The 17,788-nt window shown below is 32.7% G+C and overlaps 1 protein-coding gene across 1 annotated transcript; it reads right to left on the reverse strand.

Moving 5' to 3' along the window:
* Window positions 1–5,175: 5,175 nt before the first annotated feature.
* LOC130746626 (calcium-dependent lipid-binding protein-like) lies at window positions 5,176–11,325 on the reverse strand. The gene is made up of 12 exons (XM_057599316.1): window positions 11,040–11,325; window positions 10,769–10,918; window positions 9,996–10,097; window positions 9,826–9,876; window positions 9,043–9,163; window positions 8,493–8,614; window positions 8,305–8,403; window positions 7,735–7,815; window positions 7,565–7,650; window positions 7,151–7,376; window positions 6,013–6,177; window positions 5,176–5,824 (listed from the first exon to the last, which is right to left on the reverse strand). Exons 2-12 carry the CDS (start codon window positions 10,871–10,873, stop codon window positions 5,426–5,428), a joined length of 1,557 nt encoding a protein of 518 aa, XP_057455299.1. The 5' UTR covers window positions 10,874–10,918; window positions 11,040–11,325; the 3' UTR covers window positions 5,176–5,425.
* Window positions 11,326–17,788: the final 6,463 nt, after the last annotated feature.

A 17,788-nucleotide genomic window follows, 5' to 3' on the forward strand; every position in this document is an offset into this window, starting at 1 on the left:
GAAAGGGTTAAACAAAACATTTTTTGTTTAACCATTGTATATGGTCTTACCACTCTATCAGATTGTCTGTTAAAAATCTAGACCATTCGTTTAGATCTAATGGTGTAGAAGATGTCTTTCACAACATGCTCTTTCATGCTAGCACCCACCTATTATTATTTAAAGGGGGAAATGTACATTTTTTATAAAGAAAACTCATTATCGCATATTTATAGATTCACCTTCAGATAAAAAGACTTCTATTTTACAACTAGTATAGTAAAATGAGCGATATTTGGTTTCAGTCCATTGTCACCTCAGTGGAGTAGAGGTGGAAAAACATCCATATATTTAGGGTCAAAATATTCATATAATTTATCTACAAAAAAAGTAAAATCTACCAAAAAAATATCCATATAATTTTAGCAAAATGCTTTTTAAGTAACACACACTTAATTTTTTCTCTATTTAATTTGGGAGAATTTGTAGAATGATGAAGCAAAAATTTAAAATTACTAAAAAAAATTGGGTCAAAAGAGTACTGAATATCTAAACATCTCATGTGAGATTTTTTGGACAAATATGAGGAGTTAGCTCCTATAGCAGTGGTTAGTTAAAAAAGTAGAATCCCATGGTTGTCGGGGAACAGACGCTGACCCGTGAGAGCGATATTTCCAAAGCATAACTCATCATATTATTAAGAGTTTAATTTTGATGCACTGACGGTGTAAAGTTTTTTTACACCGTCAACCAATCAAATTTCAAGGATGTAACATGTCAATTAATAAAATTAAATGAAAAGAGAGATTTTCTCACATCCTCGAAATCTGATTGGTTGACGCCGTCGGTGCATCAAACTTTTCCTCTATTATTAATGTCCACTCCAACACTTTTTACTTTATACATTTTCTTTTCTTCTTTTCATTAAATCAAAAGTAAGATGAAAAAGAAAACTTCACTTTTGGCCAAATTGGACATTAATAATAATACTATATTTTATTGTTTTTTTTTTTAAATACAAGTTCTTTAAAGAAAGTGCGTATTGCAATTGAATAAATAAACTGATGGAATTTTTTTTCTGGTGAAGTAAAAAGTGTTAGATTATATATACTTATGTTATCTTAAAATAAAAATTACTTTATGTTTTTTCTTTTCGAAGATTTTATATACTCATGTAAATCGTGTATAAAATTGTTTCCATAAATATTGTATATGTGATTTAGTGATTTTTTCATAAATTCTATTTTATTTTTTTGAATTTTATTTTTCATATATATATATATATATAGCATCACTCTTTATTGTGACTTCTTCACTGAAAATAGTAGTAAATAATTAAACTTCAATAAGTGTTATGTAATTCATACAGACTCAAAATTTTTATTGTTTTTTTTTAAATACAAGTTCTTTAAAGAAAGTGCGTATTGCAATTGAATAAATAAACTGATGGAATTTTTTTTCTGGTGAAGTAAAAAGTGTTAGATTATATATACTTATGTTATCTTAAAATAAAAATTACTTTATGTTTTTTCTTTTCGAAGATTTTATATACTCATGTAAATCGTGTATAAAATTGTTTCCATAAATATTGTATATGTGATTTAGTGATTTTTTCATAAATTCTATTTTATTTTTTTGAATTTTATTTTTCATATATATATATATATATATAGCATCACTCTTTATTGTGACTTCTTCACTGAAAAATAGTAGTAAATAATTAAACTTCAATAAGTGTTATGTAATTCATACAGACTCAAAATTTAAATACTATGTAAATTCTGAATTGACTTCACAATTGATTAAAGGTGCATGGTACCTTATATCAGACTAAGGTGTGGTATCCAAAATGAGTTGGTACAATAATAAAGACTTATATACCAGTTAAAATTCTAATTTTGTTTTATCATAGTAATGCAACGTTCCATTCTTAGGGGGTGAGATTTGTGAGTTGTGTGTTATGTGTTTTGTTCATCCATCATCCATGAACATTTTACGCGCATCTCCAGCACCATCATTCGTTTCTACCACTCATCCGTTTTTCATTAAAAACTGAATTTCATGAGATAGAGTTAATTGACAAGTAATTAACGTAAAATCTAAAGATGTAGTAGTAATCACCTTGAATAACATGATACTCCCTCCGTTCCTGATCTTTTGTTGTTTAAGGTTATACACATTGTTTAAGAGTGCAATCATTGATATATTTGTTGACATAGACACCCTTATTTAATGTTGAAATAAAGTGAAGATAAGAAACTTGCTATGATTTTGATTGGTGAAGATAAGAGGTGGTATGTGAGAGATGTAGTATTAAATGAGGATATACATGGAATAAATTGAGAAAAAATACATTGGGTGTGTAAAACAACAAAAGTTTTGGAATTTAGGCCAAAAGTTAAAACAACAAAAGATCAGAAAGGAAGAGAGTAATAATTTGTTGAATAACTTAATGTGAGTACCACACAAAAAAAATTCAAAGTACCACATAATTTACCTTAATTAAATGGGTCATGTACGTGAGTTATGGCTGTACTCAAGATCAAGGGTCATGAAATTAAGAAGGGGTCATGAATTTTCTTAATTCCTTAATCAATATATTCCTTTTGATAATTGGGTTTTACAGGCCACTACCATGCAAATGGTTTAGCCATTTTGATGACAAGGAAAGGGACAGTGATGCAGATGCTTTCATTGTCTTTCATACAACAGCCGCGAGTGTTTTTCCAGTATCCTTATCAACATGATGCAACTCAGCAACTGTATATAACAACATTCAAATGAGAATGAGGTGTTTGTCGTATACATTATGAACATAACTGATTTGTTCATTATTGTATAAATTCACGCTCGACTGTAATTTTGTCCTCATCTTTCCCATAGCCTGTTCATGTTCTGCTCACAATATATAAGCCAAGTTACTCCATCATTTTATTCTTCGACATTCTTTTTCATTTTCATTTCAGTGGACCATGGAAAAGAAAAAATATATATATAAAACCAACAGGGATTAAGAACTGTCCATTGTCACATATCGAAATAAGATATCATAGCATCTTTACATAGATACTATTTGTCAACTATCAAATTTTGTTTGCTGGTTAACGTTGAATGGACTTTCCAAAAGAATATAATAAATGAGATAAGCTGCATAGCTACCGGTAGTAATATATATTTAGAATATAATCTAGGTGCCCACTAGGATGGACATTTTTATGATTTATCTATATCTTTTTTTTCAGTTGTAAAAAATGACCTATTTATAGCCTGAAAAAAGACCGTCTTTAAACATTATTGTTTTCTAGGTTAAGTATGGATTTAAGTTTCCCCGTAAATTTTGGAAATATAGGAATTGATTCCTAAAAATATTTCATAAATTTTATTCATCAAATTTAATGAAATACACAAAGCTACCCGGTGTCCACAAAATACTCCACATAGAGTAATTTCACTAACGTTAGGACTAAAATGTATGATTTTTTTTAGAGGAACCAATTCCAAATTTTCTAAATTTTTAAGAGATTAAAAGCGTAATTAACCCTTTTTTTTTCTTTAATACACATATTTCAGGAAAAACTATTCGAGCTGGAAACATTTACATAAGAGTTTAATGCATATGCACTGACAGTGTAAAATAGTTTTACACAGACATCCAATTGAATTCCGCCAAATCAGAAAATATCTTATTCTTTTAATTAAAATTAAAGTCAAATGTAATTATCTCTCCTATGTGGCATGCTTTGATTGGATGACTGTGTAAAACTATTTTACACTGTCAGTGCATATCCATTAAACTCTTTACATAATGTGATACTAGTTTTTACAATGAATTTATGTTCATATAAAACCTTGAATTTGAGATATTTGTATCATTAGGAGAAATAAAACATATATCATTTAAATCGACCATTAATATTATTGTTTAGACTGTAGTCTTAATATATATCTTAATGCTTTTAAAAGAAAGTATCTTTCATTTCCTACCAATACCAATGCCGAAGTATAAATCTTAATGAGAAGCAGCAACGTTCCATTTTTAAATTTAAGGTGCCATAGAGGATGGGGCATGCCCTCTGACTCCTTTCTGGGAGAAAGGACCAAAAGGAATTAAACAATGGTATGGGTGCTAGACCTTGGCTTGAACTGCTGAATGTTTACTGTGACACATGACAGAGTAGTGGACAAACTACTAACTCAGTATACGACTTATCTTCATCATAATGATCCCGTGAAGCTCAGAATTCATTGCTGCTCATTTTGTTTGGTAAGATCCTATATCTATGCCGTTTTTTTACTTGAATATCTAGATAGTAATAGTAATTGTAATTTTAATTATCCATGTCTAATTAGTTAACATTAAGAGATTTTTTCATTGGTTTCTTTTTTACACAAAATCCATGGTAATGGAATGATGCCCGATCTAAGACATAAAAGTTGTTGGATTCGAAAATTTGACTTTATAAACTTACAATTACATCACCTCAAGAAGACGATTGGAGCTTGAACCAACAACTTGTCAGAGATAAGACCTTGACATGCTTCGCTCGAACAACCCCCTAAGGGTTTTTTTAACAAAGTATATCAATTTTCACTACTAGTCAAATATAGTATGCACATTATAGAAGCTAATCCTAATTTAATCTAGAGCCTTCATTATAAGCCCATTATTATAGTTTCTTTTTCCCAACAATATTTTAATATTTCTACCGAAAAATTACTATCATATGAATGTATGTTTATATTAGAAAAATAAAATCTGAGTATATCATAAAATGCATTTCTTGGGAGATTATAAGGTAAGGTTACGATAATGATTATTCTGCAAATTAATTCATATAGTATATGTTTGGTTTGACGTTGGGTCAAATGCAAACGTAATTTTAGATATCTTATCATATCAATGAAAAACCTAGAATTTACCATGTTGAGAAATGAGTACAATGTGAATTAGAGAAACTAGACTTTTCTGCCATGAGTCATTTAGACAAACATTTTTGTTATTTGAGATATTACATTTATTGCCATGAGAAGAATATTAGGGGCCCAATCTCATAGGCCCAAGTTGCTAGGCCCGATTGGTCTTCTATCGTCCGGGCCAAGTTGGTATAAGCTCAACAAACTTTTTCATGAGCCAATCAGATAATTTCATGAAGAATAATTAAAAGTTCATGCTGTTCTGCCCTATAGAAAAAGATGTTTTGTTCCAATAGTAATCTCCTCTCATCTGAGGAACACTTCCTTTATGTTTTGAATCACATTGATGTTCAGTAAAGAAGGAATTTTTACAATTTGAATACACAAACAAATCAGGTCAAACATACTTACAGATAAAGATGATACAACTGAACTAAATTCACATTTCTAGTTGATTAACAGCTCTGGAGAAAATATGGTGAAAAACCAAAAAACAACATAGCAATCTGTTCATTATCAAATCTTGAAGGAATTAGAGAGGCTTTGCACCACCACCATTCTCCTGTGCATTATGGACTGGAGTAGAAGAACCACTCCTCCTGGAGGCACTATGACTTCCCGTGATTGTCCTTCCCATGAACTTCCCCGCCTTGCTCAGTCCGCTACCAAAGGCTCCGAGACCGCTCCCAACAAACCCGGCTCCCGCGCCAATGCCGCTCCCCACCAGCCCGGCTCCAGCACCGATGCCGGTCCCCACGAGCCCAGCGCCAGCAAGCACACCGGTACCAACCAGTCCAACACCGGACCCTACCGCGTCCATCGTGCTTCCTATGACTCCAGCTGCTTTGAGTTTCTTCCTTTCTTCTAATATCAGTTTTTCTGCTTCAAGTGCAGCCAACTGCTCTTCCTTGTTAAACTGATGATAAAAGACCTGAAATTCCAACCTCATTATAACTTGCAATCAAGCTCAAAAAGTGTAAATGACTAAATGGTAGCAAGAACTGAAAACCTGAAGTGCATAAAAGAAGCCTTTTCATTCAATAGATTTCATCCGTGTATATATATATAATATGCACAGCCTCATAGTAAATCACCATCCATACAGCTTAATGCATGTACCTTTATTGTCAAAGTTCCTCGGTCCTTCTTATCTTTCACCTTCAGTCTATCAAGAGATGACAGAAGCCTCAACTCAATGTCCTTTTCAGTTTCTGCTTCCAGGCCAATAAGGGGTAATTGTACTATCCCTAATCGCTTATCCTGCCCAATGTCTTCATCAAAAACCTGTTTCAAGAGTCATGAACATCAGTGATGGATCAAGGAATTTTAAGTTGTAGGGGCAATATGAACATATAAACTATTGTTTTTTTGTTGTTGTGTTAAATTGCTCTCGCAATTCCACCCGGGTGTGGTAAAGGTCTCCCCAAGAGTGCAGCTCCTAGGAATCTAACACTCGACCTAGAGGTTCAAACAGTCACTTTTAACCATTGTGTCCGGCACCCCTTCCCACTGAGTGATATAAACTATTGTTGTTGCTAATGGTATTAAAACTATTAAATAAAATAAATATTTGCCTTGAAAATAATACTATAAAACTGATGGGCTCACTTACTCAGGCTTATTGCTTTACAGATTGGAAAGTAAGTATGGATCAGAACAAAATTATAAAAGCGTGGGGGCATTTCCAATATCCGGTTGATCAAATTAAACACTTTATGTTCTTAACTTGTTATAATACAATATACACTATCAATCTATCATTAGAAATTAAAATCTTGTAGGGGAAATTGCCCCTACTATGCTCAACATAGATCCGTTGTTGGTGAACATCGCTAAGAGTCATGAGCATCGTATTACGTCAATTATAGTACAAAGTTGTATGTTAAGTTTTAGGGAGAAAATTCACAGGATTTCTTTGTATGTATTGCAAAGAAAATCTAGTTTGCATAAAAAAATGGCTCTAGGATCAGAATTAGAAGGTTCAAAGCGTAGAAACAAAAGTAATCATGCTCAGGAAGAAGTATGTAATATGCTTCTAATCATTACATTAATATCAGAACAAAAACCAGGTAATTAACTATATTTTCATCTTCATATATTGAACTTACACGAAACAGTTTAATAAAAAAAATTCATTATTTTTCCTAAGTAATGAGTATAGTTATATTAGTAAAAACGAAATGTCAAAACATATCTCTAAGAAAGGAGGTAGAAGAGAGCAGCATAAAAAGGAGGCAAAGTATTTGTAGGGTAAAACCTCAAGAGTGAGTGACTGAGTCTCCTTGTCTTCTGCAATCAATTCAAATGTCTGATCCCAAGTAGGATTCAAGTTGTTGTCGATAACCTTGGTCTTAACCTTAAACAAGGGTCGAATATACAAAACTACATAAGGATCTGATTTTCCAATCATTTCCATATTCTTCAAATCATTTGCTTTCACTACAACCACTTTAAGGCTTCCCTGGGGTTTAAGCTCCAGTTCACTGCAAGATAGAAAAAAAAGGTGCTGCTCAAATGGTGATTGAGAGATCAAACTTTTTGAATACTAACACAAATTCAAACTCATGAAAATTTTGTGACTGAGATATTGTAACATAGCAAGTCATGTTTCCATTAGCAATCAGAAAGAAATGAAACCAAAGGTATAAACTTCAATAAAATTCATATTTACCTGGTATCAACAGGTATACCACCAAGTGGAACGACAATCCTATGAGGCCATTGGAGCATATCAGTCACAATTGTATTCACAGTATCCTACAAAATGAAGGTCAATGTATTGTAAATGTTACTTCAAAAACAGGACAGGGGATAGTACTACATAAAACAAACAGAACTCACATCAATCATATCTGAAATTCCAGGAATTGCCGTCAAACTTCCACCAACAGCTTTCAGAGTATAATCAATCCTGGGCTTTGGCTGATTAAAATGTTAAAGCAAAAGTCAGTAATTCCACCAGTGAAAAAAAATAGTATCAGTTTAGTTGGAATCATGTGTTTGGCAAGGATGATAGAGTTATAAAAAAGTAATAGGAATATGGATTTTGGCCATGAGAAGAATAAATGGTTTAATTATAAAAAGTCAAGCCCAATTATTCACCATCTCGAAAAGTGCGTCGCCCTAATAATCACAAGGGACCAATTATCTACCATTTTGGTTGTTTTTCTTAACCATCCATCTACTTAGTCAAGCATAAATTCTCTCTATAGAAAACGCGGAAAAAAATGCCACACAACAAACTTATCTTGCAGAGACAACATGAAGTTGATGAGAGATTGAAAGAAGAGGAGCAAAAAAGAAACCAGCTTGGTAAAGCCACTAATATATCTTCATATACAATTTCATGCCTTCACATACAAACTGATTTAACGATTTTATTCTTTCCCTCTGCATGTCCCAAAAGATTACCTCAGCAAGTAGAGCAACAACAACCGCAGAAATGCAAGGGATCTCTTCAGCAAGTTGGAATATAACACGGATAATGGTGAAAACCTTTAGATCTTTCAGCTGGAGCAAAAATGCATTAAAACTAATATTTAGACAACTGCAGAAGGAATTTGATGAAATTCACCAGAAATATACTCTGCTAATAGAACCTGAATAGGGATCGACGCAACCATGGCGGCTTCAACAGCCAAAATAATACTGGGATCACCACCCCAACGGAAATCAATGTCCATTATGATTTGACCTTTGGTAAGACTCTGCACACGAATACCTGCATTGATGAAAAAATTATGCATATATAAATTTTTGACTTACAAAATGATCTAACAGAAAATTTGAAAAGGGAAAAAAACACAAGTGCTGTGGAAATATTGCGGTTTCATAACACTTTAATCAGCCTTTACTGGATCCTATGCATTTCATTCAGCAGTTAATAACAATTTCATTAACGCAGCAAGGAAATGAATTAATTACTGTTGAAATTATAGGGTTACTCTTTTAGGTATGGAGGGAGGAAAGGAATACTGAAAATATAAAATTTTATTGATATTGATGTAAATGATATGTGAGATCAAAGGATGGAAATAAACAGTTTTCTTTTTTGAAAAGAAAAATGATTATTCCCCCAAAATAAGCTGAAATAAACATTATTGAACTTGCAGAAGAATGTCGAGAGGAAACACTAAAGGTTGACAATACCTTCAATTTTTGGAGCCACATTTCCAAGTGACAGCTTGCTGAACTTCAATGAAGTAATTCCAGGAGGTCTGTACTCTTCTAGCAGTGGTTCAACAGATTCCCTGATCACCAGTGTTGCTGCCTAAAGGTAAACAAAATCCATCATGAACAAGTCATCTATTTAAGCAAAGCAGGGGTATACCTTGTAGATTTCCAAGAAAATTTAAAGTAGAAGATCTCCTAGAGCATAAGTACAAGGTGAAATTGATTAATCTCTAAGCCTAGCAAGGTGCATATGTCTAAAACATAGGTACATGATACTAGCAAACAGACTCTTATTGAACCCATTATATTGCATGTGTTTTGTAAACTAGTAATGCTTACCCTATGGGCTACTAATAAGTAGTAACTATTAACTTTAGAGTTCAGACACAAGTTGGATGCAGCAGAAGAATCAAGTACCTCAAGGCTTTTGGCATTAAGAGTATTATTCTTCTAGCCACTAAACATGGTGATAGTTAAAGACTAAGTAAACCATTATATTATTGAAACTGATAGATCGAATGATATTCCTGAGAGAGGAAAGATTAATTACTCCAATGATACTATGAGAACATGATTATATCTCTATTGCTATTGCCAGAGACAGATTCATATAAACACACCATATCTAATACTTCAGGAATATTTTCTTTCAAATAACAACAGAAATGGGATGTTAGAAGCAATATTCTCTGATGCTAGAATGCTAAGCAATTTTATAGGAATAAAATACATAATGAGCAAGCAAGCATTCTCACTCACTTCTGCCACAAATGGCCAAAGTTTGCTCAGCATCTTGTTTAACCATTTCACCTGAAAAAGCCCATGCAACGAACAGTTATACACAGAGCAGAATCATAATAAAATACTAGGTGCAGTGCATAAAAATCATTTTGAATGCCAAGTAATATTTAGAAATGGAAAATTCCCACCTGCTCATATACAGGAAAAGATATCCACTCAGGAAGATTATCACCACAAATTTTCTTTAAATCGTCTCTGTTCAGGGATCCAAGGAGTTTAATGTCAGCTGCCTGTGAAGCAAAAGAGGATAAATATTAAGAAAAGACAAAATTATCCATAGATTGAAACAGGGCAGTATTTAAATATAAAATATGGGCATAGAAGACAACTCAACATGAAATTGGTTATATGAGTACAAAATCCAGGATTCAGACACCATGCCGATGTTTACAGGAACAAAGAAATGGTGCAATTAGGCTCTATGGTTGGCTTATGACGAAAAGAAATACACTATTAGGCTTGTAACTCATTCTAGTATCTTATAATCGACCACTATGCAGTTTCAGAATAAAGATACCTTTATGATTCCATCAATCCATAAAATGGATCATGATAATCAATTTCAGAACTGATAAACCCTTTGTTCCAGTTCTAACAAGTCACATAAATTATGACAATTAAATTTCCCTGCTTTCCCTAAGCTTTATTAAATTTCTCAAGTGGATTGTTGACAGTACCATAAACCCAATGATCACCCAAAACCTTTCATATAAAAAATTGAAGAAGCCCCCAATAATTTCATATCAATCTATCAACTAGCCCCCCTACCCACATAAAAAAAACTACTGCTTAGTACATACAAATCCACACAATCTCTAATGTAATAATCAGCAAAACCAAAGTCAATACAAACAGAACAGCACTACTAATCTTTGATATGAAACAAAACCAACATCCAAACCTTTGCAATTCTCTTGGCGCTTCGGTACCTCATCATCCGCTCCCATGCTGCCATCAATGCTATGCCGAACAGTATCCCCATAAACATCCCAGAAAGCAAACCCATTTTCACAGATTCCAAACAGGAACCCAAAAATCAAAACCCAAAACCCTACATGAAAAAGCACAAATTCAAGACCCAAACTCACAAAACATCATAAAATTCAAGCTAAAAATTGAAACTTTCTTCAAAATTTGAGAATAAAAAAACTCAAAGATTCTAACTTTAGTACCTGAACTCCAACCTGGAGTGAGATTATGCAGAGAGACCAAAAGTAGCAAGCAAAAAGAAAACCCAGATGGTAAAATTATGCTAATAATGAATGCTATGAGCTGTGGGGCTTACTCCCTCAACCACTGTGAGGCTTCAAAAACTGTAAAAATGGAAACTTTCTCTTTTGAAATGTCACTTTCAGTGTTGTGGGTTCATATTCTCTTCCTCCACAAGATTGAAAACAAAGCATTAAAGCCTAGTTGTAACTGAGATGAGCTGTAGGGACAGCACATCCTCAAGATCAAGGCTTCAACACTGTTTGCATTATATATTGTGATAATTTCATTGCAGATATCATTTTCATGTTTAATTAATTGAGAAAATTGAGGAGTCTTGGCTAATTGGACTGTTTGGTTTTGGAAATAACTGACCAAAAAGATTAGTGCCATTTGGAGTTTGTCTTTTTCTTGGCTGCTTTTTCAATGACCACGAGCCTAACCAAATTTATAGGGCAAACCACGTGTTCCTTGGAATTTCAGTTAAGAGTGATGACAATTGGGGGAAATACTCATATAAGGTAAAGTTGGCCTTTTATAAGGTAAAGTTGGCCTTTTACCTTTGTGTCTTTAGTTGATTTATGGAATATAATTTGTTGGAGTACTTGAGTTTTGTATTGGTGAATGGAGACGGGCACTCCAAAAATCGCATTGTACCTGCCGGACCCGGTACGGGTACGCCATGGGTACGCCGTGGGTACGTACCAGGTACGTACCCAAGTCCACCAAAAAAAAAAATTTGGGGTACGTTTTTGGGTACGCCACGGGTAGGTTTGGGTACGCCCGTGGGTACTCCGGATACTTTTTTTAAAAAAAAAAATTTGTTCAAAATTACCTCGTTTTTGTTCACTGATGATGGAGAAGGGAATGATGACACCATTACTGTTTGAGAGAGCTTTGGTTTTGTACTGTTGGTTGTTGAACAATCTATCGTTTAATTGTTTTGTTGTGTTGAACAATCGTATTGTCTCTTTTGCACTATTTTAATTTATGTTACTGTCTATGTTGAACAATCTTATGTTATGTCTCTTCAATGTTACTCAATCTTATGTTATGTTTTTTCAATCTTAAGATTATCTATGACGGTATGTGTTTGAAGATATATGTTAATGTATTACATATTCTTTTGATGATTTTCATTAGGTTGTGATGGTTTTTATGTTGGTCTTTCATATAAGAAATTCACCATTAGGAGATTTGATATTTTTAATTAAAAATATTGTGGTAGAAAACATTTTATTTCTATATATATATATATTTATATATATAACTGGCGTACCCGTACCCTGATTTTTCAAACCATGCAACATAGATGGAAACCAAGGGAAAAAAGCAAACAATTACATGACCCTAGTAAGAAAGGGTTCAACTTCAACCCTATTTGAAAGAGAATTCAGATGAGCAATATCACACTACAAAGTCGCACCAATTTCAAGCAATTTGCTAGAGCATTAGCTTCATAGGGAACACGTCGTTAAAGATGAATATCCCAGTTATGTTTTAGAATTCGTAGAGCTATCATAAATCAACTCTTTCATGCCCAATAATTGATTTGTCGGGCTAAAGGTACCACCAATATTCAAACTGAGACACAACCCAAAGGCGATGCTAGCCACCTAGGGAAGTCAACTGGGACATTACTTGAATTATTTTCACAACTTATTACTCCCTCCGTTCCTATATATAAGTCACAAATAACTAATTCTCTTAGATTAAGAAAAGTAGTTACTAGTAATAAATTTGTAAAAAAAATGATTTACTTTCCTAGATTACCCTTATTTACTTTCCTATAATTTTCTCTCTCTAAGTTAATACTTCTAAAGTTTATCATCTCTTTCATATTAAATATGAGGGTGAACATGGAAAAAATTATTTAATGCTTCCTAGATATTAGAAAGTGACTTATATTTTGTAACAAATTTTTTTTAAAAAATGTGACTTATAATAGGGAACGGAGGGAGTACTTTAGAGCCTTAATTGTAATTTTATCTCTTTATTTGTTCTACACGTGATTTTGGTCCCTAACTTTTAGAGCAAATCAAATTCTTCTATTTTTAAAATTAAGCAAATTGTTGTGAATAAAGCGTAAGCAAGTAAAGGAGAAAGGAGAAGTATTCTGATAAGGATGCCCTGCTAGGTGCAACCTCCCTTGTATTTATAATAGTATGTTTGGAGTGTTGAACAAGTATAATATGAGTCTAACCCATCTAATCCTAACTCCTAGCCCAGATGAGTATCCAAACATTCACAACACAAATTTAATTATTCTTTTATTTTTCATATATATGTATATAATTATTATATTTTATTTTTAAATATTTTAAGATTTATGATGATTTAATAAAATTTTAAAAATCTAAAAAAAATAGTGAAATTTTGGTAAATTTCAAAGAATTTCATAGGATGTGAGATTAGGTTAGGGGAAAATTAAATTTATTTTTGTTACACTTGGAAAGTATATTGAGTGCTACATAAATAAACTTTCATATTAATTTATTGGAAGAATTTAAGTTTGGTCATATATTATATTTATATTTTATATACAAAACTAATATCTACACTTACCAACATATTTCTTTCACATTCACAGAGAGAAAAAAAAACTTACCCATTTATTACCTCACTTGGTAGTGACAAAATATTTCTCCTCGGAAAATTGTGTGTTTGAATACCTTTACAAATGTGAAGACTATGTTGATTGATGAATAATCCGCAAGTTCCTCTATAAGAGGGATATACTTCTCAGAAACATGTCATAATCCGTTTTGGTGACATGAGTCAAACTCACCCAAATTTTTACTCATAAAAAAAAAAACTAATATCCAAACTTCATTCGTCTGTAAGAATTTAGGTCCCACTTTGTGTAATGTATGCTATGCAATATAGAAACATAAATTAAGGAGAGGGAGAGGGAAGCATAGATCCTTTATTTTAGGCAACCTGATAGCTTATACTATACAGTCTGAAAATGAATTGCATGATTCGTACCTAATCCAAATTTTATGGCTTATATTTTTTTTGGCAGTTAATGCCTTATATATTTAAACGTATTTCGTAATATATTTGTGTTATAAGCTAAAACTTTTTTGTGGTTCAGAATTCAGATTGTGGGGATATAAAAACTGTCGGCAATCTGAATCTGTATGTCCTATGTGTGTATACAGTTATATGCAGTCTAACGAAAAAAACCGATTCGCAAATATAGATCAAAATCAACTCAGCTGTTTGACTTTTCTTTCCCAACAGCACTTTATAATTTTGGATCCTCTTGTAAAAATTTTACTCCCTCCGTTCCCTATTATAAGTCACATTTTTTGAAAAAAATTTGTTACAAAATATAAGTCACTTTCTAATATCTAGGAAACATTAAATAATTTTTTCCAAGTTCACCCTCATATTTAATATGAAAGAGATGATAAACTTTAAAAGTATTAACTTGGAGAGAGAAAATCATAGAAAAGTAAATAAGGGTAATCTAGGAAAGTAAATCATTTTTTTTACAAATTTATTACTAGTAACTACTTTTCTTAATCTAAGAGAATTAGTTATTTGTGACTTATATATAGGAACGGAGGAAGTATTTGATTATCGTAAGCATGTCATCAGTTGCTTTTAAATCGGTTCCAAATATATTTGATTATTGTAAAAGTCGAATGGGGACACAAGCTACCAATTAGCAGCACCACGACCAATCACTATTGAATATGGGAATAATAATAACTGATCAGTTCATAATAAATGTAGCAGGTAAACAATCAATTCATTTTTTTTACACAAATATCTTCCACAAAAAATAATCATATTCGAGTTGATAATATTTGTTGAGGTTAATTGCAATGCAAATCACACGTAACTAATGAAGGGAGAAGTATGTCAAGGAAAACACTTGGAGAAGTCTGGCATTGCTTATCATGGTGAAAAGTGTTCATTGTTTCAACACACATAGTACCAAAACTGTAAAACACGGTATTTTTTTCTTATTCTGTTGCTATAATATTTATTTTCTGGTTGTCGATTTTAACAACGGTCGGTTGTGATCTTTCTTCAATTTTGAAGTTTTGCACGTGATATGTTTATGTTGTTGATTGTACTCATGTTTATTTTTATTTCTTCAGCTGTCTTGCTGTGTTATTTCGTGACACACACCATAATGAAGCTAGGATGTCATGGCTTTAAAGGACCCAGAAGGAAAATTTAGGGAAGAAGTGACCGTATACACAGGTTGTAGTTTGTAGTCCAGGATAGTGGTAATGGCTGCAGGATTACACTCTTCTTTTTCGTTTTGTCCAAAGTTCATATTTTGAAAGGAATGTTTTAAATTTCAATCCATATCCTACCGAACACTTCCTTATGTGGGAAAAAAGTCAAAGAAGAATCTATTTGTGACAGGGGAATGCAAATCCAAAAGCTTTGAATTATAGGCGTGTTGTCCCAACACAACACGTCATGATTTTGATGTCAAAGTTGAGTTATCATATAAACACACATCTCCACTTCTTTTTCATCTTAATTTTTTATCTATTTATCTATTCTCTATTAATCACATCACATATAACATTTTTACTTTCTCTCTTATTTCTTCATATTTCTCTCTTCTTCCACATTTTCACACCTAAAAAATAAGATGTAAAGTTATAATTATTCGTCAAAGTTATATTCAACTCAAAATGTTTTTCTTTTTGGGTAAAAAAAACTCAATGTTTGATTAAAGGACAATTGCATATGATCATCATGTTGGGGTAGAATGGTAGAGCTCAACCCAAAAAAAGGAAGAATGGCAGATTGTAAAGAAACAAAAATGGTGAAGGAAGCGGGAAACCAAAACTAAGAGTCTATAGTATACATTTATAGGAAAAATAACACATTCTACATTCGATTCACTTCTTGTTGAAGCATTGTTTGTATGTCTAACTAACGAGGTTGGATTTGGCACCACATATATCAGATCTGGCACCCCAAGTTTTTTTTTAGAAAATGCTAGAACTATTCTTCGGAACTTAAAGTTCAAAAGTTCTTAAATTTTAAAGTACTTCTAAAAAAAATTTGCGGCCAAATACGTGAATCATATTCACTTTACTGTTGCTGCTCCCTTCAAAAAAACAAGGGTTTCAACCCTTTAAATGAAAAGAAACATGGGCTTGGCCCAAAAAACTATACCTTTTTTTCTTTCCATAAAATAAAGTTGTGTGTGGCCCAATTAAGGAGGGAACCACCCAACACATCTCCCCCTCACTCCTTAAGTGGGGTTAAAACTTGTCATCATAGGAATCATGCTGCAACTCTTGAGATTTGTCTCGAAAACGACTTTGTCAACAAATAAATATCATCACCTTCGAGGTAAATATGAAGAAATTTTTTCATCCATAGAAACTCCTTACAAACTTTAGTTGCAGCAATAAAATCTGGCTCTGTGGTAAATAGAGCAAAACACTTATGCAAACTTGATTGATATGCCAAATCTCCCCCTGAATTAAAGAAAAAATAGTTGTATTCACCACATGAGCCATGTTAAAAAGAGCCTCCATTCGACTTGAGTTGACGTCCATTGTTCAACACGAGATAAATTACCCCGAAAAGAACCGGAGCTCTGATGTCACTGTTGGGAATTGAGTGGTGCAGCGGAAAAATTAGAAGCACAAAAACTTCTACTCACTTGTGAGAACCTGGACAAAATAACTTCTGATCGAGAAAATCCAACTCTAACGCAACGGTAACAGCAAATAAATGACAATAAAATGAAATAGAGACACCAGAAATTTTAATGTCTTCTTAATATGACAAGTAAACAACCACGTGCATGAGCCAAAAAATAATCCACTAGAAAAATAAAGGTTGCAAAATAATGTTCCATGACATCAAAAACTTCACCCAAAAAGGTGGAAATAAAACCCCAAACAAAAAGGGAAAAAACTACACCAAAGAAAGGTGGAAATATGAGACAACAAAAGAACCCACAACAAAAGGGCAACCCACCCAAACAATAGAGAAGATAAATCTCAAATAAAATGGTTAAAATAGAGAGCTCAAAGACATAGAGGACATACTAAAATCTCAACCAAAACGGAGAATCATATTCACGTTAGTGCTGTTGCTCCCTTCAAAAAACAACAAAAAAACAAGGGTTTTAACTTTTAACCCTTTAAATAAAAATATACATGGGCTTGGCCCAATAAACTATACCTTTTATTTTCTTTCCATAAAATAAAGTTGTGTAATCCAATTAAGAGAGAACCACCCAACAGGTCATGAGAGACACTGGCAAGAAAATATACTATACGATTTGTTTCTCCAGGGATGAACAACAGATGATAACTGAATTGTTTCGGAACCAAACCTGAATGTGAAAAATCAAAGAAGCCAATAGATGATAGAGCTTACAAAATACTCTTATTTAACAGTCACATAAGAATTGCTCTCATAAACAATTTGACGATGATCAGTCTTCCATTTCGTGGAGGACTGGAAACAGAAGAAGCTCTATCCCAAGCCAAATCTAAGACAGAGAAGATCATCCATAACATTGTTATTGTTATTGTTATTATTTATATAAAGTCAAACTATGTTAAGGTAAGCTTAAATCTTATGTCACGTGGCCAGTTACTATGCTGCTAAGCTGAACTTTTTCCAATTTCATTTTGCTTTGAAAATGGCTTTTCCTTTCAAAAAAGAAAATGGCTTTGCAAGTTTAAATTATTTATATATAGTGATATTT

Source organism: Lotus japonicus, chromosome 3 (genome assembly GCF_012489685.1).
Source record: "Lotus japonicus ecotype B-129 chromosome 3, LjGifu_v1.2".
In the NCBI taxonomy this organism is placed as follows: domain Eukaryota; kingdom Viridiplantae; phylum Streptophyta; class Magnoliopsida; order Fabales; family Fabaceae; genus Lotus; species Lotus japonicus.